Here is a 25635-nt window from a genome sequence, read left to right on the forward strand (position 1 = left end):
GACCTCATCCACATTCTCGAAGGCGTTGATGACATCATAAGGCAGACAAGACAACAGGTCAATCACAAACCAGGTTTTCAAGTAATTCATACGAATGAGTTTCGGGTCTGATATCACTTCCCCAGCCGGGCCCACGAAAGTGGTATGAAAATTCAGCACAATATCTACTAGAAAGATTACATCCACAATGCTGTCCACAACCAGCCAGGTGACGTTGTTCTGCTTGGTTTTGAACGAGACGTTGTAGGGGACCATGATGGCGGTGTAGAAGGTGAGAATGAGGATGACCCAGTCCCAGGTGGTCTTAAAGGCACAGTAGTGCAGGATGATGTGAGGGGGGGTCTTGGGCGTCTCTTGTTTGTACTGAGGGAGAATGTCTGAGCCCAGCTGGAGAACCTGCAGGAGAGAGAGGCATCAGATGGTCGTTTAACTGATCTGATTGATGATAAGAGGAATGATCTGTCTCGGGTCTAATGGGATTGCTACAAAGATTACGGTAACACTTTACAGTAAGGTTGTATTTGTTAACAGTAGTAAATGCACTAACAATGAGCAATGCAGTTTTTCAGCATGTATAAATCTATGTTCATGTTAGTTAACATCACTACAACTGTTCAAGTTAGTTCATGTTATCTAATGCATTAAGTACAAATACAACCCTAAAGTGTTACCAAAGTCACACACTGTATTTCTTCATGTCTGTTTAACAGATGCAGATTCTTGATTTAGAAACAGATTCGTGTCTCTGACTAAACTAGATATTTAATGGAGATTTTGGACATCTTAGTCTAATGTATAGAAACTTTACATAAAATTGAAGAAGACACCACATGAAAACAGGCAAAAACACCAGTGTGTATAGCATGTTTTTTCACTGTTTTTTCACTGATTTTCTATCATTTTTGTGCTACGCATTCAACAACAAACTTAGTATTTCAGGTAAACATACTCTAAAAACTGTTGTGTTAATGGTCTAGTGTATGAAATTTAGCGGCATCTAGCGGTGAGGTTGCAGATTGCAACCAATGGCTCACTCCACCCCTCCCTTTCGAAGTACTATGGTGGCCTACACAGGCTGTTGTCACGTTTTCGCTTCTTTGCCGAAGGAGATGACGTATTTACGAAAAGCGCTCTGTAGAGAATTTTGTCCGTTTAGGGCTACTGTAGAAACAACATGGCATTGCTCCATGCAAGGGGACCCGCAGTGTATGAAGAAAGAAGAAATAACTCAATCTAAGGTAATAAAAACATAACCCTTTATTATTTAAGGTGTTTATACACCATGTATATTATATTTCATTTCTGTCAATAGATCCTCCAAAGAAATTACACACAGCACCTTTAAAGACAACACAATCTGTGTTATTTTTGAGTGTGTGTGTATCTGCGTGTGTGTGCGTGTGTGTGTATGTGCATGTGTGTGTGTGTGTGTGTGTGTGCGCGTGCGTGTGTGTGTGTGTATGTGCGTGTGTGTGCGTGTGTGTGCGTGTGTGCGTGTGAGTGTGCGCGTGTGTGTGCAGTGGGATCACAGTGTGAGATGATTGCTGTCCTAGTGTTAGTTTGATCTTGACATGACTGGATCCTGACACGCACCAGAGTCACTCACGTGTAGTATGAATTTATCAGCTTAACACACACACAGATGTACCTCTGCAAGGCGCGAGTGTTTGTGCACATTCTCTCCTTTGTGTACCGTGGGCTGCAGTTGCTGTAAGACCCCTCTACTGCTTGTTAGAGCCCTGGTCAAGCGGGCAAACTTCCCCCAGCCTAAAAAACGATAACACACAATTACATTACTTATGCATGTCTTCTGTTGGACATATTACAGTAAATAGTGGACAAACTATCTAGTATAACATTTTAACATTATAACAATGTTCTTTAACTCCGCAAATCAAAAACATTCACAAACACTCCCCCATAACATACTTCATTCAAATTCAAATTTGTGTAGCCCACAAATTACACACAAGTTGTGTGAAAATTCACATCCATGTTCACGTACCTTTTGAAGAGTCGTCCTCGATGGGCTGTTTGAATGCTGTGATGTCACTAAACGTACACAGGAAGAGCACGACCTTCTCCTGTTCGTTCCGAATCGGTGCAATTTTCACAAAAAACCATACCGGAGTTCCTGAGAAAACACACACATTTAAACACTCTGTATATCTGCACGTGTCAGTGTGACAGATGTCATGACTTCAGAGGAAAAAAAGCTCTTCGCTGAACCAATAATTGTCCTGTCTCTGTTTTACATGTTCATGCATATTCATGAAGATATTATCATAACAAATTTCTGCACCAGTGTTGGCGTGTTCCTGCTCACAACATTTGCTGCTCGGTTGTGTGTGCATCTGTTTGTGTGTGTGTGTGCAGCTGTGATGCTTACGGTTTTTCTTGTACATCAAGATTTCAAACGAGTTCATCTCATAGTTCTCGAAAGTCAGCTGAACTTTCTCACACGTGTCTTTATCTGTGAGTTCTCCGTACATAAAGCTGAGAGAGGAAACAAATCCAAACAGAGTCAGACACTTCACCAAAAATCATTTTAATGCAATTTTAAGGATGCTGATGTGACTTCATTTTAATGGTTAAATCTCTAGAGCAGTGATTCTCAACTTGCATTAAATGGGACTTTCAGAGTCCTGTGCCTGTTTTTTGCTTAAGAAGACATGTCAAATAAATCTTCCATTAAAATGCATTATGCATCTTAAAATTTGTGAATGAGTGCACTCCAAAAAAAAGTTTCTTCACAATGCCATAGAACAATTTTTGGCTAAATGGTTCCATAAAAAACCTTTAGCATCAGAATAACCTTTCTGTTTCTGTTGTTCTTTGTTGTGGAAAAAGTTTTTTTTAGACTAAAACAAAAAAAAATGGTGAAAAATAAAACATGGCATTTCTGTGAGGAGCCTTTTGTAGTACCTTAATTAAAAAAAAAAGTGTGGACATTTTCCTTCAGTTTAAAAGTAACTTTAATCATCTTGATGATATTGCAAAACAATATCCATGGAATAAAGAAATCTCTGATTTGGTCGATGAAGACATAGTTGAGCCGTGTGATGATACATCAATACATAAAGGCTGAGAATCACTTTTTTTGGGTAGTATCTTTTTGGTTCCACTGGGTAATGACGAGCAGATAAAAGCACTGCACACAAAAGTTTACTGACAACAAGTTCAGCATTAAAGATGAAGAGAGTCAGGACTCAGGAGCGTTAATGTTCAAAAGAGGTTCAACAAATGTGTGGGACTCTAATGAGCTTGTGTTTGGCAAATCAAAGCACTCGCTTTCATCAATCACTAAACTATATCCCACAGAAGACAGGCAGTTTCGCCATTACAACTCTTCCACTATTACAACTCTTCCTTTCTCCTTCAAATACCATCAATGTGCCCATTTCAGAAAAGCACCTGCTAAAAAATAAAAAGTCTGATACCTGCAAGTGCTGCTCTTCTGCATGACCTCTGCGCGATGGTAGCCGGACAGCTTACAAAAGCCATCATTGCTGTAAACGATGGGCCAGTCTACGATCTGAGCGTTCCCCAGCACAAAGTTTGTGTCTGTAAAGAGAGCACAGAAGGGTGTGGGGGGGAAGCAGGTGAGAGGAACCAGGTACAAGGTTAACAAAAAAAAGGTTGGTCGCTATGGTAATGTCACATGAGGTAGGATGGATGGACACTTTCACGGAAGCCGAACACCACTGATCTGACAAGTTTATGACAAAGATGAATATTTAGCTTCACTTTTATTGGTCTATAACTGACATGGTTGTGCACAGCAGTGTTGCTATAGCACATAAACCACTCCCGCATTATCCTACAGTCCCATTAAAATGGAAAAAAACAAGCTTCTCTCTAAATCTTAACTTTAACAAGACCCTCCAGTAGACATACAGTGCCCTGCCTTATAGGGTCTGACACTTGTGGCACACAAAAATGGCAAAAGCTGTTTTAAATGCCAATTCCAATACAATTGACCGGCTTTTCAAACAATTACAGTGCAAATGTTTCAATTAGTCCACTAGAATGTTCATGTTTACAAGTCCAAGGAAAAGCTTCTAGATTTACAAAATTAACCCAAAGCACTTAGCATCAAAACAAGACTTTCTGGTACGCCTCTATATCGCTGCTGTCCTTCTGAAACCTCGTATGTCCATATTTGTGATTTTCTTTTTTGCAAATATCTAAACAATAAAAAGTATTGAAAAGTGCTTGTCAACGTTGACAACAGTATTTAATCATTTTAAAAGTATACAGTGTTTTTTTCCATTCCCTGATAAACAGAAAATATGGACATCCAAGGTTTCAGAAGGACAGCGACGAAGCTTAGATTTTTGGTTTCCAATTCACATGTCCGAAAAGGTACCTCACCAAAAAAGAACATCTGTGGTTGGTCACATATTGTTTCCTTCCTGTCTAATTTGGCAGTTCTTAGCCGGCATAAGGTGTAGTGTGGACCAACACAATCTCACGGGAGTTCGTAATTATTTTACAGATGTCTAATTCATATTCATTTGTATGATCTTATTCGTACATTTTAGTACGATTTGCTTTTGCGCCATTGATGTTAGGTTTAGGGGTGGGGTTAGGGAGGGGCTTCAGTATTGCTTTTTTAGTTACAAATTCAGGTTCAAATGAGAGCAGGTTGACCTTAACGTCAATAACCCAGTGGTTCTCAAAGTATGGGGTACAGGAGATCAGCAGTAAAAAATTAAAATCCTGCTGTGACAACACATTGGGACAATGCAGTCGAATTATGTGTGTACAGTACCTGCTTCGTACAAAGCTTCATATCATGTTGCACAATGGAGGAAATCACAGACGATTATTTCCACTGCCACACATGTTGCGTCTGTTTTGCTTGATGAGGTGAGTGTCATGAAATTAAAGACTACTCCAGTGTCTGAAGAAGGTCACGCATGGGACGAGAAGCGTAGCAGTGTTGCTTCTGTGACAACTCACAATGCACAACAGATACCACACAAAAGCTCAAAGTCTAATGATCCACGATGGGCCAGTTTTAACTTGTTTTTCTTCACGTTCATTTCTTCATTTATACATACACTGTAAAACTTTGCTGTAATTTCTCAGCAGGATTGCCAGTAATTTACTGTAGATTTAATGTACAAATTTGTTTTAAGCATAAATTTACCTAGTTTATATATTTGTCTTTCATAAAACAAGACTAAATATCTTGGGTCACTTTTCTTGTTACGTAAATGTATCATAATTTAAGAAGTTTTAAATATTTTTACAGAAAACAAGAGAAAAATGCTTAGGAAGAATGTCATTTTTTGCAGTGTTGCTGTGCTTATTCCAGTCCCTTCTTGCTCATTTTGAATCTCAAAAGTCAAAGTGTTTTGATTTTGATTAAAGTAATGGAAAACAGTACTAATTGGAAAGTACATTAAGGAGTAATTAAATCTACAGTAAGTTACTGGCAAACCTGCTGAAAAAACTACAGCAAAGTTTTACAGTGTAATTGTCGCTGTATTTTTCTTTGTGGAGTCGTGAATGATGAGGGGCAGATTTGTTTAATGGGTATAAGGGGGGGGGGGTATGGGTTGACCCAAAAATAACCACTGCATTGCAATACTAACTAACTTTACAGCCACCATCCTGTAAGAAAATGTCTAAAACACACAACTTGCCCCCTTGATGCCCTAATGCACAACTAAATACAGTAAACTCCACATTTCTTTGAACTCAACCAACAACTTTGAAAAGTCAGCTTATGTTATTCTGGAGTGTGAGGAATTCACAGTCATTTTCAATAACACTGTCAAATCTCACTTGTGAGTGTAAAGTATGTTGTGTTAAAACCCCTCCGTGCCAGGGTCACCCTCCATCTCCCTAACACACACACTTCCTCTGTGGGCTCCATCCCAGCAACCTTGCTTTAACCTTTCCTGTGACATCTGTCAATGTTTGTGTGTTAGCATCTAGCGTGTTAAGCAGACTATCAAGCCGATTAGCTGACTGTAGTGATTTAGCGACTGCTGAGTAAGCCGGTGGCACTTTTAACAAAGTGTATCTCAAAGCTTAAGCAAGCTCACGGTAACACTATACAACCTGTAATCCGATATAAGAGAATTAAACACATCTAGTCCGTCAGAGTTGAGAGACAGCGAAGCCCTTTCATAATGTCTTCAAATTCAGGGTGTAACCATTGACCGATGTAGGGAAAAAAATGAAATAGCATGCAACTAATCGAAAAGAATGAATGCAATAGAGTTATTTTTTGACAATCTATGTCCACCTCAGTCAGACATAATAACGTTCAGATATTATTTTATTTTTGACAGAAACACACACACAGGGCCCAAAATTAATTTGCCTTTTTATGCTGCCTATTTTTAGCCAGTCATTAATGAGATTTTTTTTGTTACATTATTTTACTTAAAATAGATATTTTCAGTTCTCTTAGATTTAGCTGTTCTTCTATTATTTATCTTCAAGAAAAACTAACTGTATGAGTCAGTCTGCATTTAACTGCGAAACAACCCCATTCCAAAATTTTAGAGTTTCATTTTGTCCCTTTAGATGTTTATTTTCCTATATAAACTTTTCATCTGAGGAGAAAAGTTGTAAGAAGGCGTCTAAGTCGTGACTAAGGTTTTCTTTCGTGTACTCTTCATACTGTATGACCTGGCTATATCATTCGTACAATTTAAACCACTACTGTGCTGTATTTCTTTACACCCTTAATGGGTGTTAATTTTGGACCCAGCACAAACACATCTTTCTATTGCTCGTAAAGTGTAAATTAGGGATGCACCGAATGTTCGGCCACCGAAAATGTTCGGCCGAAAATAGCAAAAAAAACGCAAGTTCGTTCGGCCGAATATGTGAAATGGCCGAATAAATTTTACCGAACAAGAATCGTGATACGATCAAACAGCAACCAGCGCAGAGAGAGAGAGAGAGAGAGAGAGAGAGAGAGAGACGCGTGCGCTTTATTACTGCCGCAAACATTTTGGCAGTGCGTGCGTGTGTCCCCACGGAGATAGTAAACCAGACATGTGTGTGTGCGTACGTGCGTGCGTGCGTGTGTGTGTGTGTGCGTGTGCGCGGAGCATTTTAAAGTGTCAGAGAAAGACACAGCACGGGACTTGCCGCACGGAAGTAAATTTCCGAATGAAAGCGTCTTTACTGGTCGGTAACTTTACTTCGGACGGAAGCGGGCTGTCTGACATCATACAGTCGTCGCGTGCACACAGTTCCCTGTACTAAACAACTTGTCAAAGTATGTTTTTTTTCTCAAATCATTTTGCAATGTAGCCTATAATAATCCAACAGTTTTAGTTTATTCGTATTTTTAGTTTATAGGCCTAATGTGGAATGACACTTTTTAATGAAGTGTTTTGTTGTAGGGGTACAGAGTAACTTACATTACATTCTTTTAGCAGTCAGTTATAGGCCTAATTAATATAGGCTATTCATGAAGAGAGAGGGCTCCATTTTTTGTTTGAATTTACTTTGTTTTGCTCAATTTTATATTAAGTTGTATTGTATTTTATTGAAAAGCAAGACAAATGATAAAAAGCACATTTTGACTATTCAGTTTGTGCAATAGTGAAAAAAATAGCTTAATAAATAGAAGAAATGCAAAAAAACGTGTTCGGTATTATTCGACCTTCGGCCAAGAATTTTCGTTTCGGTGCATCCCTAGTGTAAATATGAGATGAATAAATGCCCTTACAGATGAAAAATAAAAAGAGAGAGAATTAAACTAGTGAATGATAACTCATATCTATGATAAACAATTCATTTGGAACGTGGTGGTGGATTTGCCACAAAGCACAGTTCTCCTCTACTGAGCATAAACACAGGAAGTACACTCCACACTTAACACTAAAAGTGTATTAAACACACACACATAGATTCACACGCAGCACTATGGAGGAAAAACGTTCCATGCCAACATTTGTTATTTTACAGCACGTGCTGTCAGCGCTGAGTGAGGACCGGGGAGAAAAAGCTACATGGTTATTATCACCATATTTGACTAGAGCTTTTAAATATCAACAGCATTCTTACCATTTACAGGACCTAAAGAGTTCAGTGAACCCTTTAATTAGAATCAAACTATTAGTTTGTAAATTAACAGAAATTGGTATAGAACAATCTTCGATGTAAAATAGGAATTATAGAGAGGGAGGGGAAGAGAGGGGGATAAGATAGAAGGTAACAGAGGAAGAGAGAAATAGCGGGAGAGAGATAATGTAGAAATGGGAGAGTTTAAGCACATGTGTTCTGCTCAGTGAGGTTTATACCTGTGTGTCTATGTGATAATGTCCAAACTGGAAGTTAAAGAAAACAGACAAAGAGTTAAAATAACAAACACACATACCACAGAGGAAAAGCTAGTTTCCATCCTGATTTGAGGTTTTTCATTTGTCCTCTTGGTCTTTTCCAGAAAACTCTACATGACCATGAACGTCTTACAGACATGCTTTATGAGTTCTGGAGGTCAAGGATTTTTAAGTAAGTCCTACTTAAAAAATAAAATTTGTACATGTGCAGTATATGCTCTAATATTCGTCCGAGAGCTAGCATAGATCTATAGGGGACAGAGCTGCTGTCCATGGTCTCTTATTTCATAGACTTATGATCAGTCTAAGGTGCCTACATATGTTTTTGCTTAATATAAAAAAACTGTTGGATAAATATCTGTTTCTATTTTATGGAGCTTGCAGAGGGTTTAAAGCACTGTCTGATCTCTCAGACGGTGATGGTTAAGATGCTCAATCAATGTTTTACCTTTCAGCAGTCATAAATATTCATTATTATTAAATATTCATTCAACAGAGTTGTTCTTTATTCCCGCAAAACATACAGATGACAGGATGTACAGTACTTGAATACATATAATCTCAAGATAAGTCTTTAGAAATAAATGCTAATCCTTTCAAATATATTTATTGACAATTTTAACACTATTTAGAAACAGTTCGCAATATAAAGCGTCACATTTCTACAATATAAATAAATACAACGACTGATCATTCATAACATTGAATGATAGATAGTTTATGACCAATGTTTATTTATTAGTCGTTCGTAAATTTGTACAAAAAAATCCAAATTGTATTCGCATCCCACTTTGTTTTTTATTTGTCACGTGGTTATAGACGCAAAAGTATATTGTCTCTAGGTAAAGGGTAGCCATACGTGTCTTCTATACACTAAAACTTTTTTCCTTCTTTAGTGTCTGCGACATAAACGTTGATCATCTTGTGCGCTGCTTTCAATGAGCGTCTTCTAGATGTAGCGCTGCGTCTTACCGTTAGACCGGCGGACAATGTTTTCCAAAAAAGTGTTTTGTGGAGCCACTAGTCCTCTTCGTCCCCCGGCCATCACGGCGGGTCATGCACTCCAGCGAGAGCCCGGACCGGTCAGCATGAAGTACCCGCAAACGTCTCAGGTGTGTCTGTTGTCCACATACCGCTACCGCATCCAGTGAAGTGCGGACCCGGGGCTCCCGAATCCCACTCTCCACCCTATTGATCCCTCACGATCGGGTTAGACTGGAGAAACAGCGCCATCTGTTGACCCACGTCTGAAATGGCAGCGTGAATCCAGAGGTGGCGCTGTTTCCTTATATGATACAAGTTTACTGTACATGATATGCTTTACAAGATCTAATTCAATCTGTTCGCCATCTGCTGGGTCGAGTGTTTAAAAAATATTTTGTTTCCATAAACGTTTATTTAACACCTAATGATTTAAAATAATGCCAGTCTGATGATGTCTTCGTAGTTTGGTTCAGAGTCGATCAAATGCTAAGTTTGTTTGGCTGTTGTGTTCAACACATTGATCTTATAGGGATACTTCACCCAAAAATGAAAATTCTGTCATCATTTACTCACCTTCGAGTTGTTCCAAATCTGTATAAATGTCTTTGTTCTGATGAACACAGGGAAAGATATTTGGATTAACTGTTCCTTTAAGGCAGCAAAAATGCAGATGTTCAAACTCTTTGTTTAAAACCCAATTAGAAAAAATATTTTAAATTAATGTATATATTTTTGTCAATTACCTTGTACGTTTTTCCTGTTTTATGAATTTTGTATGTATTTTATATACTTAGGCCTATTTGATGTTTTACTCAGAATCCTGTTTAAAGCCAAAATTCATGTATAGTGGGGTATGTTGTCACAAAAGTCCAAGTGTTCAACAAACTATTTTTTCCTGGGTAATAACAGTCAAAGTGTTAAAGTGTTGGTAGCTGTAGACATTTGATGTGCCATTTGTAAATTAACCTTTTGTAAACAACCCTACCCTGAGAAATATCATGAAATGTCAACAGTGGCAGTGGATGACAGGGCATGCAAGACCTTCTGTGTTATCAAAACTGACATCCCGATCAGAAACCTGTTATATCCCATTGTGCTCTATGTAGCCTATATACGATGTCTGAACTTGCTCAATAACACTTGTTCAAAGGAACAAACATGCATTAGAGATTTTAACAGGCTGGAATATTACAACATATACACAATAAAGTAAATTAACTCTTTACCAAGTTTTCATAAATTCAACAACACTTCTTACCAAAATGTAGCCTATAGGCTAATTTTTGGAGTGAACTGTCTTACACAGAGCTACATAATTGAGCTTCAGATTTAGTTTATGTACGCAATCAAAATATTGTCTTTTATCTGACAGTGCTTATCGTTTAGTAGGCTCATTGTGAGATGTTTATCTTATCAAAGTGAGAAGCTGTAACATCAGCAGAAATCATATTGACCTCATTATCAACTGTAATTATCTAATCAGATTCAAGTCTAACGTGAATATTTGTCACTTGAAAACGATTAAATGCAGTACTACGCTTCTAAAAATAAAAGGGTTCTTTGCATCAATAGAACAGTGGTTCTCAAACTGTGTATGACTGGTACTTGAAGAGACCCCTGGTGGTACGTGACGCGACAGGAAATTAAAAACTGTATATTCGTTTCGTGTTTTAAATACAATGTCAAATGTTTAATACATGATCGATAAATACGGAAAACATCTTATATAGCCTATGTGCGATTTTAATACAGCTGTATGTATTAATTATCGTTTATTTATCATTGGTCGATGTAACTCAGGCGCGTGAACAGGCAGCTGAGCTCAAACACAAAGCGGGAGCAGACAGACGCTTGTGCGTCTCTCTCTCTCTCTCTCTCTCTCTCTCTCTCTCTCTCTCTCTCCCCCGATGAGCTGCGTGGTTATGTATTTTTGAGCTTGAACCGCTATTTAAAGCTGTTGTTATTGCTGTAAAGCGCTAATTCAACACGCATCTGCATCTCCTCGAGGTTAAATCAATGAAGCGCGCGTTAGGATTTAGTTTTGATGCGCCGCATTGACGAGCCGATGCAGTAAAGAGTGTCTGTTTGTTATGTACAGCTGTTCTCTTGATATTTAAGTATACGTATATTTATTTATCTTCTGTGTTAAATATTCTTTCTACATTGTCTGTCTTTAATATAGGTTTGTAGTCTTTCTGCATGTCCCCACAAAGGCAATAAATCCCCCATTAAACTCATTTACAGAGCCCTGTACTGTGCACTATACAGAAAAGTGTTTTGTGTCCACTATTACTGCTGACTAACTTGAAAAACATGGAAAAAACGTTCTTTAGTTTAAAAAAGCTGGTAAATAAAAAAGTGTTTGTGTTATTAGTACATTAGAACTGTTAATTTTAACGTTTATTCATGTGATTTTTCTATGGCAGTCATTAGTTGGTACTTGGAACAACACATTTTATTAAAGGTGGTACTTGATCTGAAAAGTTTGAGAACCACTGCCATAGAAGAATCATTTTCAGTTCTCCAAAGAACCTTTTAAGTCAAAAGTTCCTAAAGGAATCATCTTTTCTTACCTTCTTGTTTGAAGAACCTGAAAGAACCCTTTGTGCAACCGAAAGATTCTGTGGATGTTTAGCATCTTTGTTTTGTGATGCATGTGTTTTAAAGACTCAAATTTAACTTGTCAATTTAATTTCTGCTTTTCATAAGGAAATAATCTGTGTTGATAAACTGCGACTTTATATCTCCTAGTCCGAAGTGTGTTGTGTCAAAAGACATTAAACCGGGGCAATAAACTTACTCAACGTCAGTCCATCTTACCAGTAAACACTCTGATAAGTCGCAGGACAGATCTATAAAAATTAAGCTTGTCACCGACCTCGAATCATGCAAACTAACAGGAGGTGTGTCTGAATGATTGAGGAACATTAAGGTCGTATATAAAGAGCAGGTGTCGCTAAAAGAGCATAGCAGCAAAACAGCTCTGGACTCCTGACAGCTCCTAACAGGTTTACCAAATTCTTTCCATAATGGGAATAAAAAAGGAAAGGTTCAATTCCCGTGCACAGATTGTGATGCTGACCCTTCTAGCATGCAGTTGCTCAGGTATTTCAGTACTCTTCAATGTTCTCTTTCCAGTCAAAATAAATGCATGATATGTTCTTGGATTATTTTCCTGACACTTTAATGCAGTGGTATTTTAGAAATGAGTTGATTTCTCTCTTCTGCTTGTACAGTAGAAGTAAATTTTCCATCACGCTCTAAAGTTGTACATCCTTTACAATACAACTTTGTGCGTCAGTGTATGTTTAAGGTTGTTTTCTATTAATGCACAGTGTCTGAAGGTCAGTCAGGACCCCTGTTTTGCACTAAATCCTCCCCCTCACCCAGTACTCCGAGCTCTGGTAAGAAAAGTAAGAAAGGTTAAACATAAAACATCTCTTGGCATAATATGAATCTATACATTTGCATAATTTCTCTCATAGTTCATGCTCTGAGGCCTGCTGATGTGTCTGTGATATCTGCTCTTGTTTTGTCTGATGCGGAGAGGTACAGTATGTCCATATTTATCGCAGACACATTAAACTGTCAATATGATTGATCGGGAGCTTGACAGGAGACTGACACAGAAAAGCACATGAACTGAACTTGAGTTTGAGCCTTCTTTTATTGAATTTAGATCATTCTCTGAATTCACTCATTTTGTTGCTACAGTACTGTATACAGTAAATGTTTAATGGAAAGTAAACTGAATATTAATGGCACTGTTTGCTCCTATCACAGAGTCACAGTCTCTGTGAAGTAGCAACTTTTTCACATATTTAAAAAGACAACATTATGGAGAATTATACAAATAGACATATGCTAATATATTTTCATTGTCTGCTGAAAAGCAAATGTATATTTCTTCAAAATAAATGGTTTATTTAGTAGTTTATTGAAAAAATGTATTGTGTCTACCATATCACAAACTGTACTAACTTTGTATCAATAAACTTTTTATTTTTTATGTACATTAGATCTGATGAAAGTACAGTCCTGAACAGACTGTCAGGTAAGACCTTTCTTTTTCTACAGAAATATTGTAGTTGATGATTGATATCACATGCAAAAATACAGCATCTAATGAATTAACAGATTAAGCTTTATCTGCATTACACATCTCTCTAGTTGTATCAGAATGTCACTATTAAACTTTCACTCTCTGCATTTACCCTTTTTGTTACTGAGTAACAAAACGTATTGATTGAGCTCACAAAGGCCTTTCACACTTTCGGTGTGATTGTCAGGTATGATTTTAGAAAAGATCACTGTATAAAGGGTTAGGAGAGATTTAATCGGAGCACTTTGAAGTGAAAAGAAAGGTTGGATGAAAGTCAAGGCCACATGAGAAATGATCATTTTAAACCTGAATTTCTCAAAAATGCTTAAAAAATAGATATTTTCTGTCTTATAGTGTAATTAACATAACATATTTAAGTGGAAGAATACCTCGTAGGAGACCATTTATTTTATAAACAGATCTTTTTAACCTCCGTCGTTTAAAAACGTTAATGGGAACCATAATGAGAGTCCTTGAGGCATGTTGTAAAAGGATGTCCCTAATCTCAATCACATTGACAGTGATAATACTTATCTTAACATGAACTGTACACTTCTGTTCATGGTTTAGGGTAGATCAAGTTTAGTTGGCCTGATACTATTATTCTCTTCACTACCGTTTCTGATACGGTTATCACAGCCGTCTGTGCAGATGATGCCACTGATTCAACTTCCTTTCTACAGCTCCTCGTAAATATCTTTTTACAGTGTTGACTGTTGTATTTGTATTGAGGAGATAAATTAGTTTTGTATAAGTGTGAAGCTGATCAAAGTTAGAAACAAGAATTAACATCTGTAGCAGATAGCAGGAACTGTACAGATAACAGTCAATGCAACAGGTGCACTGACCCCTGCATTGAACAGAGGTGAAGGTTAGGATTATGTAAATCTTGGAAAATGTATTTTTTAAAGTTTTTTACAGTTTGATTTCGAGGAAACACACATACTGATTAAATGTATAGATTGAGTGCACTGTAAGTCGCTTTGGATAAAGGCGTCTGCTAAAATGCATATACTGTATGTAACAAATGTACAATAGAAAAGTAAATACATAACAATGTTTACGTTTCTTTTAGAAATATTCTTCACCTTTAACCCTGATGTGACATTCGATGTCCCCAGTCAGAGGTAAACACACAAACACGTTTATACTTGTCTACAATTAAAGGCACAGTTCACCCAAAAATAAAATGCTGTTATCATTTGCTCACCCCCAAGTTGTTCTAGATCTGCATAAATGTCTTTGTTCTGATGAACACAGAGAAAGATATTTGGAAGAATGTAGGAAAGCAAACAGTTCTGGGGCTCTTTTGACTACCTTTGTAATTGTAGTCAATGGTGGCCAAGAACTGTTTGCTTACAAGCATTCTTCCAAATATCTTTCTCTGTGTTCATCAGAACAAAGACATTTATACAGATTTGGAACAACTCGAGGGTGAGTAAGTGATGACAGAATTTTTATTTTTAAGACATTGTGATTGGCCCCCACAATGTGATTTCAGGTTTTAATTTCCATGTGGGTACATTTGAATATCCTTGCATACAGTATAGTATCTTATACTACAGTATACTATAGTATAGTATTGTATATAGCATGCAAAACCTGCCCCACAGACTGACATGAATTAACAAATTGCTATTTTATTAAACACATTGGCTTTTTACAGTAGGCCGACTGTGTCTGTGTTTGCACAACAGGAGCGTCATGGATCAAGCAGAGGGCATTACACAGTCCTTCAGCTCCACTCAGGTAAACACAGTCCTGTATAAACACTCGGGCAAACACAAGCACACAAAAGCACTCAAGGCTCTTTCCACAAATAGGGCACAAACTGGAACCTAAAACTCTTAAAAAATGTATTAACCCTGGGGTGTGATATATTTGAGACGCTTGGGGGAAGGACAGTGATTCATTGAGACAATTTCTTATCTTGAAATGATAGTTCACCCAAAAATAAACATTCTTGTCTTATTTACTCATCATTTACTCATGTCATTTCAAAGCTGTGTGACTTTCCTTCTGTTTGTCAAGTGTGCCGTATTCATACAATATATCTAACAATATAAAAGTTACAACCAATAACATCTCATATCTTGTCATTGCATCCATCCATCCCTTTCTTTCTTTCCTCTCTCCCACAGTGGAAGCTGCTCTTGTTTTTTGTACCAGTTGAAGAGCCCTGTGTGTGTGAAGGCCAGGTAACACCACATTCATCGCAGATCACGTTCAGACATTTTTACATACATTTAGGAATAGTAGCTTTAATTCTGCATTCTTTTTTCCTCTTGCCTTAGGACCTCAAAGCAGCTCTTAATGAAACAGTAAGCAGAGTGGAGAAAGAACTGGATAGCCTTTACAAGAAGGTACAGATCCTGAGTATCATTCAGACAAAAGTAGTAGCTGTAGTAGCCGGTAACATTTGATAAAAAAAAGGGTCCATTTATTAATCAGTTTGTTCACATGAAATCGCTAACATTAAATGATAAAGAACAAAAGTATTTATAAACTCCTTTTAATTCTACAATGGTTCTTCACATGCATTGTTTTTTAATCTTATTAGTTCTCATTGTTAAGTATTACCACTTAATTTGTCATTCACATTGAGATTTTAAGTAAGAATGTGTATGACATTAACAGTTTTCTTTAATCTCCAGTTAAAGCACACACTTGTTCATGTTGTTGTTTGGGGTCGACTGCCAACTGCTAAATCTCATAACCGGTCAGTTGTGTTTGGGAATGTTCTCCAAACTCAATCATAATAATATTTTATGATCCAAACCTTTATCTTAAGTTGTGTCTTTGATTGTAGAGTTTGTCAGTGCCAGTGTGAGGAGGAATACAGTATAAAAAGAAGAAGGCTGGACACAGTAATGCTCATGGCATCTTTGCAGGTATTATGAATACTGTACACTGTGTGTGAATATGTGTACTAAAAGACACGTAAACACATACTTTCATATGACCTCTGCATAACTTTTGTAGTTAAAAAAAATACATTGAAGTTTATACAAAAAATGATTATCCTTTTTTAAGATTTTCTAGCAGATTACTTTTCTAAGAACCTTTTTAAACAAATACGTTCTTTTTAAACATTTCTTCTTCATCGTGGACATCCCAACTGATAATTGACCTATATGTTAAAAAGTAATGCTTTGAGTTGTTCAACGTTATATGTTATATGTGCATTGAACAGGAATCTGTCAGTGCTGTTCTAAAGAACAGAGGCTGGTTCAGTGAAAGGGAAGATTTCAGCGTGACGCTTCAGTCCAGGCCAGTGCACACTGATCTGTCAGCCCCAGTGAGTATGTTTCATAACATAAATATAATAATTTATAAACCGAATCCTGGTGGATCTTTGAGACAGGCATCAGGCTTATTTAGTGTTAATTTTATTTGAATCACTATGCTATGGTGAAGACCACGCATACCTGCTGCTCACATTGATCTCTGTGAGCACACTGTATCATGTATGTACTGAAAATGATTATTTAAGGGTATTATTTTTGTTATTATTAAACAGTGTTGAATTTCACAGAAGGAAGCAACAACAGCTGACACCACACTTGACCTAAGCAAACTGGCTTTACAACTCTGGATACATTTGGTAAGTTAATATTAATGCAACAACCCTCGGATTCTTTTGTGTGAACATTGAGCCTACTTTTAAAGGTGAAAAGTTCAGTTATATCAGTTTAGAGTTGTAAAGTTTCCCTCAGATTGATGCGACAGATAACAGGTGTACATTAGCTCTTGATGATAAACTAATTTAGACCCGCATATCTAATCTTACCTGTAAGTAAGGAAGAGATCTCATATGTCGTCATTATTCTCACAGCTGCAGCCAATGTCAGCCAAGACTGAAGTGGAGGGGAGGGGCTTAATCGACATTCCATGCCCTACTGAGGTGAGAAAGAGAGAGATTTCATTTTAAAGGTGCATAAATCGACCTTTCTTCTGTCCAAAATGTTCTCAGCACTTTTTGTCACTTATACTCTACTGTTTGAATGGGGTTTGTGTTTGCACATGTGGATGTTAATGTTATTTTGCACAGACATGCAGACAGAGACTTACACACCTCAACTAAACTTTGTTTTACTAAGCGGTTGCTTCTTACACAGGAAAGGCCGTATTTGCGAACACAACATAATACACACGCTGAACCTGAGCTGAAAATCTCACAAAAAGCAGAAATCTCTCCACGTCTAGATCCAGTAAGTCCATGCCCATCATACATGTCATGTGACACATGTAGCACTTGTGTTTAACTTCATTTCACCAACCAGGTGTTGGGAACTGAGCTCACCTGTGAGGACCGAGCTCCATCTCCCACTGTTCCTACCTCAGGTAAATAAAAATTTGACCATGCATCTTAAGACATTTAATAGCTGGGGATTATGGGAAATATTTAAATTTTAAGTTTGATCCTCCATGTCTGTTTTGCAGTTCATGCCCTGAGGCCTGCAGATATCAAAGTGGTGGCAGCGATGGGGGATTCGTTGACGGTAATAGACTTTTCAAATGTATCTACATTCCTAAACTGAAATGTTGTTCTTTGAAGAACTGCGTTTCAACTTTAATTTATATATGTACTCGCATCTGTACATGTTTTTCACGTATCATGGGTCATGGAGTTTGTGATGTCATTTCCTTTGCTCAAAAAACAGGCAGGCAATGGGGTGGGTGCAGCACAAAGCAATCTCTTGGGGGTGCTCAGAGAGTATCGCGGTCTCTCATGGTGGTGAGTGTCTGCATTGATCTGCCACTGGTTCAGTTTTATCCAAATGAATCATAGAAACAAATTCCTAGATGTGAACAATTCTCTCAGAGGACCTTCTCCTTCAAGAACACTGGGTGCAAAATATGCCTGTTTTTATGTTTCAGCATCGGTGGGGACAAGAACCTAACAACTGTGACCACTTTGCCAAGTATGTGAACAACGTCTGTATTAAAACGATTTTAGATTGATGATCATTAATCAGAAATAACATCATAATCTAATAATTAAATTATTGGGAAATTATTCAATAATTATTTAAAATGTTTGATCCCGCTAAACAGTTTAAAGTTTTTATTTCTATTTAAATTGACTTTTGATGTTACGACCAAAAATCAAATTTAGATAATACAAAAAGAGCGCAATAAAATATTTATATTATTGTTTTCAAATTGCCCACACAGTTTATCATTAACTCATTCTTAGAAGTAAATCATATTCACATATTCACACTTTGGTGCCAAGTTATACAAAATTATTTTTTCCTGTAGATATTCTGAAAGAGTTTAACCCTTCGCTTGTTGGCTATTCACTGCGAGAGGGAGGTGAGAACTCTGCACAGAGTTTTTTAAACCAAGCAGTACCAGGAGCCAAATCCGAGTGAGTAGCTCCTCTCAACCAATGAACCAGGGGCTGAATGCTTGAAATTCATAAATTAAAATCTTCAGTATTACCAAAAATCTATATTTTTATGACTGAAACCTAGTTTTGTCATGTTCCAGTGATATGGTCAAGCAAGCTAATGCTGTTGTTTCAAGAATGAAAACAGATTCAGTAAGTCATTCTCAAAATTTCAAAACACGCTGACACCTTCACAAATAAAAAATGAATAATTTGACCCCAATATCTTAAATGAAATAAAAAATATCTGAATTTTTTTGTGTTATTTCAGCGTATTGATTTCCAAAACGATTGGAAAGTTATCACCATCTTTATAGGGGGAAATGACATATGTGACTACTGCTCTAATACTGTATGTTGATGTTAATATTTATTATTGTTATCACAATTTATTATCAGAATTACATAATTGAGTTTAAAATGTATGATCAAAGTTAATAGAGTTGCATTTTCTCTGTATTTCATCCCAGCTGTATTATTCTCCTGATAACATTGTGAAGCGTTTACGTGAAGCTCTGGACATATTACACAGTGAGGTGAGGCTGTCTTTTAAGTTTTGTTTTCTTACATCTGTTTCTCTCAAGTTTCCGTAGGAGAAATAAATATGGATGCAGTTGAGACAGTTGTTTACATACACTCCATGAAAAAAAGATCTATAAAATCGTTGAGGCTTAATCCAGTCAGCATTAGCCCGGATAATTTAATCTCAGAAAAACTTGTTGAGAAATGTTTCATATTAAAATCTTTTCACCAAACGTTACCATATACCACTGCTGCCTGTTTCCAGTTCAAACCAGTTCAGTCTTTTCCTCCAGGTACCTCGTGCCCTGGTGAACCTGGTGGAGCTCCTGCATATAGTTCCATTGCGCCGTCTGCATCAGGACCCCAGTATTGGCTGTCCCACCTGGCTGGTCAAGTGAGTTTCCCTTGATTTTTGTTTGACCCAGTTAAAGTAATTTATTTTTGAAGCTTTTGATATGTTTATATTATAAGCTAAGTACTACATCTTGCTTTGCTTTGTTTTTAGTATATTGTGTCCGTGTGTTCTTAAACCTAAAGATGGATCTTTGGAATTCCAAAAGTTGCAGGATTTCAATAAAGCTTATCAGGTAATAAATGCTTAATAGAGTTTGTTCTTTTTGAGACAATTAACATTGCTATCATTGTGTCTGCAATTTAAGTGGCATTGTTAACACAAACAAATACAAAAATTGCTAATTTTAGTATTATATAAAGTAGTTTATATTTTTATAATAATATTTTTTAGCGTTCTATGAAGCAGCTGGTTGAGTCAGGGCGATATGACACGCATGAGAACTTCACTGTGGTCTTGCAGCCGTTCTTAAGAAATGTGTTTCTTCCTTTCCTGGAGGTAAAGAACAAACCATAATTTATTAGACACTCTGTACTTTCTTGATCTCTCACTCTCCCTATGCCATCTCTCTCTCTCTCTCTCTCTCTCTCTCTCTCTCTCTCTCTCTCTCTCTTTCTCTATTTTTAGGATGGAAGGCCTGACCGTTCCTATTTCTCTCCGGACTGTTTTCATCTTGGTCAAAAAGCTCACACTCTAATGGCGCGAGCTCTCTGGAACAACATGGTGGGCATATACTATATATTTGTGTATGTACAACTGTTTAGACGCTGAGGAATAATGCATTATACATATAATTTTGTGTATTTTAGCCCTATTTCAATATCTTGAAATAGCCAGTCTTGTAACGTAATGTAGGATATATGTCCAGCTAACAGATGAAATCTATTCATTTTAATCCATCACTAACATATATGGATCCTCTCTCTCTCCCTTACAGCTGGAGCCCTTAGGTAATAAGACAGACAGTCAAGATTTTACTGCTGGCATCTCTGTCAAATGTCCTGAAAAGGTGAATTTACTTATAAATATAGAACATGAATACATATATATCCCTTTTTAATCTGTATAATGTTGTCACACACAGTAATACATTGTTTTCTGTGTTCTTCCTCAGTCTGCCCCATATTTGAAGACCTATCACAACAGCAATTACACATACGAAACAAAGCCTCCCACTCCTTTTCCTCCTGCTGTAAGTCACAAAAAATGCATTTCATAAACAGCTCTGCCTCGAAACGCTCGAAATATGTTTTCCCTTTTACTTCAGAATTGGGGAAGTGATTTCTCATGTGTGGATACAGCAGTTGGTGTTGGTGTGATACCAACATCAGGTAAGAGAAAATAAATCTCATGGATGTGGTTATTCATTCATTTTTTATGGGTCAGTATAAAACCATCAGATGGTTTGTTAGCTTTAAATGTAGTGTGTTTTAATGGCACGGTAATAAAGTTGAGTTTGTATTGCATATATTGTATAAGCATTTTAATAAAGCTGCATACAGTAAAGTAAAAAAACTCAGATAAAGGTACAAAACAATTTTATTAGGAAATGCAGGCTTGTCTTGATCTTGTTATGATTGAAATGAAATTACAACTTTCTGTGTCAGCTTGTGGTCTTTACATCAACAGAATAGCCTGCGATAGTGTTTTATCTTTATAGGCACAGATATCGTTGTATTTATACTATACTATACTGTTGTGTTTAGGTTTCTTATGTTTCTTTCTCAGTTCACAGGCTGCGTCCAGGTGACATTAATGTAGTTGCATCTGTGGGAGATTCAATCACTGTAAGTGTGTGTCTGTACAGTGTATGTGTACGATTGTGTGTTGTGTCCTTCAGTGACTCTTGTTCCACACCCGTCAGGCCGGCTTCGGTGCAAAGGCTAAAAACCTTCTTGAACTATCAGATGAGGAGAGAGGGGTCTCCTGGAGGTAAGAATCAAATCCCTAAACAACCACTGCTCCCTGATCTCATATTCCCTGCTTTCTCAATCTTTATCTTCCTTGAAACTATTGCACTATTACATCTTCTGCATGTTTTCAAAGTGTCTATTTTAAATGTGATTGACAGCATTGGTGGGGATAATACTTTGGAAACAGTTTCCACAGTGCCAAGTGAGTATTTCCCTATCTAATGCTTATTTTAAATGCTGGATTGAGAGTTAAAGGTCCGGTGTATGAAGTGTAGCGACATCTAGTGGTGATGTTGCAAATTGCAACCAACGGCTCATCACATTTTCACTTCTTTGCGGAAGGAGATAATGTATTAAAGACACATGCTCTGTAGAGCAGTTTATCCCTTTAGGACTACTGTAGAAACAACATGGTGAATTCCATGTAAGGGGACCCGTGGTGTATGTACAGTAGATAGAAATACCTCATTCTAAGGTAATAAAAACATAACACTTCATTATGTTAAGTCTTTATAAACCTCTGAAGACATAGTTATGTATATTATGTTGCATTTCTGTCAATAGATCCTCCCAAAAAAATTACACATTGGACCTTTAAACTGCAGTTTTTAATGGCTGTTATTTACGTTATGGTTTTATTGGTTATGAATTAAGCATTATTGACCCTAGTCTGTACTTTTAATATTCTAATGTGCATATCATTGTGTTGTAACAGATATTCTCAAGAAGTTCAATCCAAATGTTTTCGGCTTCTCACTGGGAAAAAATAAACAAACAAAAGGCTTCAATATGGCAGTGTCAGGAGCCAAAGCAAGGTAAGAACCACACATATAAATAGATGCTCACATGCAATTTACAACATATTCTTATGCTTTCTCTCTTTTTTCATCAGTAATATACCAGTGCAAGTGAGGGAGCTCATCACGGTTTTAAACAGTAGCAATGTATGTTCTTCCCTTCTTCCAAACTGTATATCAAATTATTTCATCCATTAGTTTGTGCATTTTTAATCTAAACTTTTTTATACATATGACAATAATTGTGACCTGTCATGTATACATTTCCAGTGGATATTTTTAGGTATTTAAAAGAACTACACTGAAAACACTGTCCACAATTTTTTGATGATAAAGAATCAAATTCAATCGAATAAATTTCTTATTTGATGGCCTTCTCAGAAAGTGAATTTTGAAAATGACTGGAAACTGGTGACACTGTTTATTGGGGGAAATGACCTTTGCCAGTTCTGTCATGACCGGGTGAGTGGATGTTCGCAATAATGGAGCTCAGCCTGCTATTATAAATTAAGTTTCTATTTGCGTCAGAGGACACAGAAAACATCAGGAGTGACCTTTAAGCATTTTAAAATACATTCTTACTGACAAACCAAGCTGTTCTTTTGTTCAATTTTAATGTTTTTCTTCTGAAGATTACTGTAGTAATTATATAAAACCTTTTTCTCTCTGGTCAGGCTTCTCTGTCCCCTCAGAAGTACATTGGTTACATCCGAGATAGTTTAGACATGCTGTATAATGAGGTGAGTCACACATGATATTTATTATACAAAATGCTGCATACTTTCCTTAGTTTCATCTGTACAGGTGAATTCATCCTCACATACACAATTTGAAACAAGATATAGGCCAAAGTTGATTTTCCTTTGTGTGTGTATGTGTGTGTAGGTTCCTAGAGTGTTGGTGAATTTTGTGGAAATTTTTGAGATCAAGGATCTGCGTCAAGTAAAGAGAGACACTCTGGGCTGCAGCCTTCTGCAAGAGTAAATCAATGAATCTGTGATTGAACGATTAGTGAATTTCTTTGTTCTTTTGTACATCAACAGCATTTTCATGGTTGTATGTATTTGTGACAGGAACATTTGTCCGTGCTTTTTGAAACCTGGTCAGAACTCTCCAGAACTGAGTGAAATGACTAAGATCAACAGGGATCTCCAGGTCTGTGGTTGTTACTTAAATTAGTCATGCTTAGCTGAGTTTGACAGGAAATGTCAAACTTGTCAAAGTATTTAAAGGTGAAATTTGTAAAACAGGTTTTTGGAAAATACAGCATTTTTTAACCTTAAATCATGTATACACATTGCATTACATCTAAAACAAACGATAATATTTTAACCGTGTCATTGCCGTGTTAAGGCATGAATCTAAGAGAAAGCAAGACCTTGCCTACAGTTTAAGACACATTTCTAATGAACATCTGTAATCAATATTTTGTTGTCTATGTCAGACAGAGACTGAAAGGCTTGTGTATGGTGGTCGGTATGACAAACGAGAGGACTTTGCAGTGGTGCTACAACCCTTCTTTAAAAACTCAATTCTTCCATTGGTTGGGGTTGGTGTCCCGGGCCTTGGGTCCGTCTAAGATCTCTTATGCACACACACATGTAGACAGAGTACACTTTATGGTTGAATATAAATGCAGAGTAAATATATCGGTGTACTATTATATTGTTTATGAAGAGCGTGCAACCATAATTTACATAAAGCTCACATTTGAAGAGCTATCAAAACTGTAATCTCTCTCCCAGGACGGCACACCAGACCTGAGCTTCTTCTCTGTGGACTGTTTTCATTTCACTGAACGTGGACATGCAGAGATGGCTATCTCTCTCTGGAACAACATGGTAAATACACACACACACACACACACACACACACACACACACACACACACACACATACTATGTCACAGCAGTTCTTCTGTCCCTAACAACACTTGTTTTTATTGCAGCTGGAGCCTGTGGGGAGTAAACAGACCTACAATAATTTCACATATGACCGCAGTAAGATTCACTGTCCCACAAAGGTGAGTTGACGGCAGTGTTTCCTACATGGAACATCTAGTGTTTTATTGCTAAAACACTCAACCCTACCGTTTCTGCTATGCAGGGCAATTTTAGTGTAAATATTCAGCTTGCACTATTTATATTACAAAATAGTTGCAGAATAACACATTTTGTAAATTACGATGCACCAAAATATGATAAAATACACATTCAGATCATGCATTTCTTGATATCTTTCTCCTGCAGGAGCATCCTTTTATCTTTACACTAGTAAACAGTGTGAATAGTGACTCTAACATCTCAACCACGGTCATACCCACTACGGTTCAACCGGGAACTCCACTCCCTCCAAAGTCCTCCAGTGATTCCATACCTGCCTGGGGCGCTGCCCTTCTGGCTGTGGGAGGCTTGCTGATTGGTTGGGCCATAACGTGGATCTTCTTCTACTACAGAGACCGAAGAAGCCGAAAGAGAAGCCAGAACGATACTAAGAGTGAAATGACAGGAACTCAATTTTAATAGGCTTGTAGAAAGAAAATGTAGATAAATAAGATAAAAAATTCCATTTGTAAATTGTTGTTGTAAATTATTTATATAAGAATAGTAATGATAGATAATGTACGTATGACTGTAATACTGTCAGTGACTGCCCCTGCTTATATCTGACCATGAGCAATAAAGTTAAAATGATTTTTATTGAACCTTAAACTGACATTATCAACACAAAACAGGGTTTTACAGTATTTATCTACTTTAAAAATGGTCAGAATAAAATTCCCTGTAATTATTATTTGTTTAAATATATATTTTATAAGATTTTTTTATAGAGAACATTGTTCTCAGAACAATGTTTTCAAGTTTAAAGCTGATTTTAAGCTTTTGTTCTAAAATTTTTATTTGTTGTTACCCCAAAATAAAAATTCCTTCATCATTACTCTTATTGCAAACATGAATGGTTTTTTTCTTCAGCAGAACACAAAATAAGATATTTTGTACAATGTGGGTAACCAAACAGCATCGAACCTGACTTATGTTGTATGGTCACAAAACCACTGAGACATTTCTCAAAATATTTTTAGAAGGAATAGTCACATACAGGCTTTGAACCACATGAGGGTGAATAAATTATGACCGAATTTTTATTTTTGTGTGAACTATTCCTTGTGTTATCAGCTACCAAACTTAAACTGATTTTGAGTGACGTTGCCTTTCGGTTTCTGACCAGCAGATGGCGCCTTCACCCGTAGCA

The 25635-nt window shown here is 37.0% G+C and overlaps 2 protein-coding genes across 5 annotated transcripts in view; one reads left to right on the plus strand and one right to left on the minus strand.

Moving 5' to 3' along the window:
• The window catches only part of kcnh1a (potassium voltage-gated channel, subfamily H (eag-related), member 1a), a 43825-nt gene extending 34266 nt beyond the window's left edge, over positions 1 to 9559 (minus strand). Inside the window, exons 1-7 of one of the 4 annotated variants that reach the window (XM_057344622.1) lie at positions 9291 to 9559; positions 8280 to 8306; positions 3441 to 3564; positions 2390 to 2496; positions 2006 to 2134; positions 1649 to 1767; positions 4 to 396 (exon numbers count right to left, since the gene is read on the minus strand). In XM_057344622.1, coding sequence (XP_057200605.1) covers positions 4 to 396; positions 1649 to 1767; positions 2006 to 2134; positions 2390 to 2496; positions 3441 to 3564; positions 8280 to 8306; positions 9291 to 9363 — 972 coding nt within the window. In that variant the 5' untranslated portion in view covers positions 9364 to 9559. The remainder of the gene's footprint in view (positions 1 to 3; positions 397 to 1648; positions 1768 to 2005; positions 2135 to 2389; positions 2497 to 3440; positions 3565 to 8279; positions 8307 to 9290) is intronic. The other 3 variants (XM_057344623.1, XM_057344624.1, XM_057344625.1) reach the window with 3 other exon arrangements.
• A 2736-nt stretch (positions 9560 to 12295) lies between these two features.
• Positions 12296 to 25109, plus strand: plb1 (phospholipase B1). The gene is made up of 42 exons (XM_057344343.1): positions 12296 to 12407; positions 12638 to 12706; positions 12788 to 12851; positions 13322 to 13356; positions 14480 to 14531; positions 15102 to 15153; positions 15546 to 15602; positions 15699 to 15767; positions 16059 to 16123; positions 16214 to 16295; positions 16598 to 16702; positions 16940 to 17008; positions 17240 to 17308; positions 17523 to 17615; positions 17688 to 17748; positions 17848 to 17906; positions 18069 to 18142; positions 18286 to 18329; positions 18670 to 18778; positions 18901 to 18952; positions 19071 to 19151; positions 19270 to 19335; positions 19615 to 19715; positions 19827 to 19908; positions 20067 to 20171; positions 20301 to 20396; positions 20611 to 20682; positions 20788 to 20865; positions 20941 to 21004; positions 21402 to 21460; positions 21538 to 21605; positions 21745 to 21788; positions 22302 to 22401; positions 22479 to 22530; positions 22765 to 22845; positions 23058 to 23123; positions 23269 to 23363; positions 23457 to 23538; positions 23828 to 23932; positions 24129 to 24224; positions 24332 to 24406; positions 24633 to 25109. Exons 1-42 carry the CDS (start codon positions 12332 to 12334, stop codon positions 24903 to 24905), a joined length of 3297 nt encoding a protein of 1098 aa, XP_057200326.1. The 5' UTR covers positions 12296 to 12331; the 3' UTR covers positions 24906 to 25109.
• Positions 25110 to 25635: the final 526 nt, after the last annotated feature.

This window comes from Triplophysa rosa, linkage group LG10, assembly GCF_024868665.1.
Source record: "Triplophysa rosa linkage group LG10, Trosa_1v2, whole genome shotgun sequence".
Lineage (NCBI taxonomy): Eukaryota > Metazoa > Chordata > Actinopteri > Cypriniformes > Nemacheilidae > Triplophysa > Triplophysa rosa.

Coding starts and splice junctions, on each gene's coding strand:
- plb1 (XM_057344343.1), top strand. CDS start 12,332: ATGGGAATAAAAAAGGAAAGGTTCAATTCCCGTGCACAGATTGTGATG. Junction 18,779..18,900: donor GTACCAGGAGCCAAATCCGA/GTGAGTAGCTCC, acceptor GTCATGTTCCAG/TGATATGGTCAAGCAAGCTA. Junction 21,005..21,401: donor TGGTGTGATACCAACATCAG/GTAAGAGAAAAT, acceptor TTTCTTTCTCAG/TTCACAGGCTGCGTCCAGGT.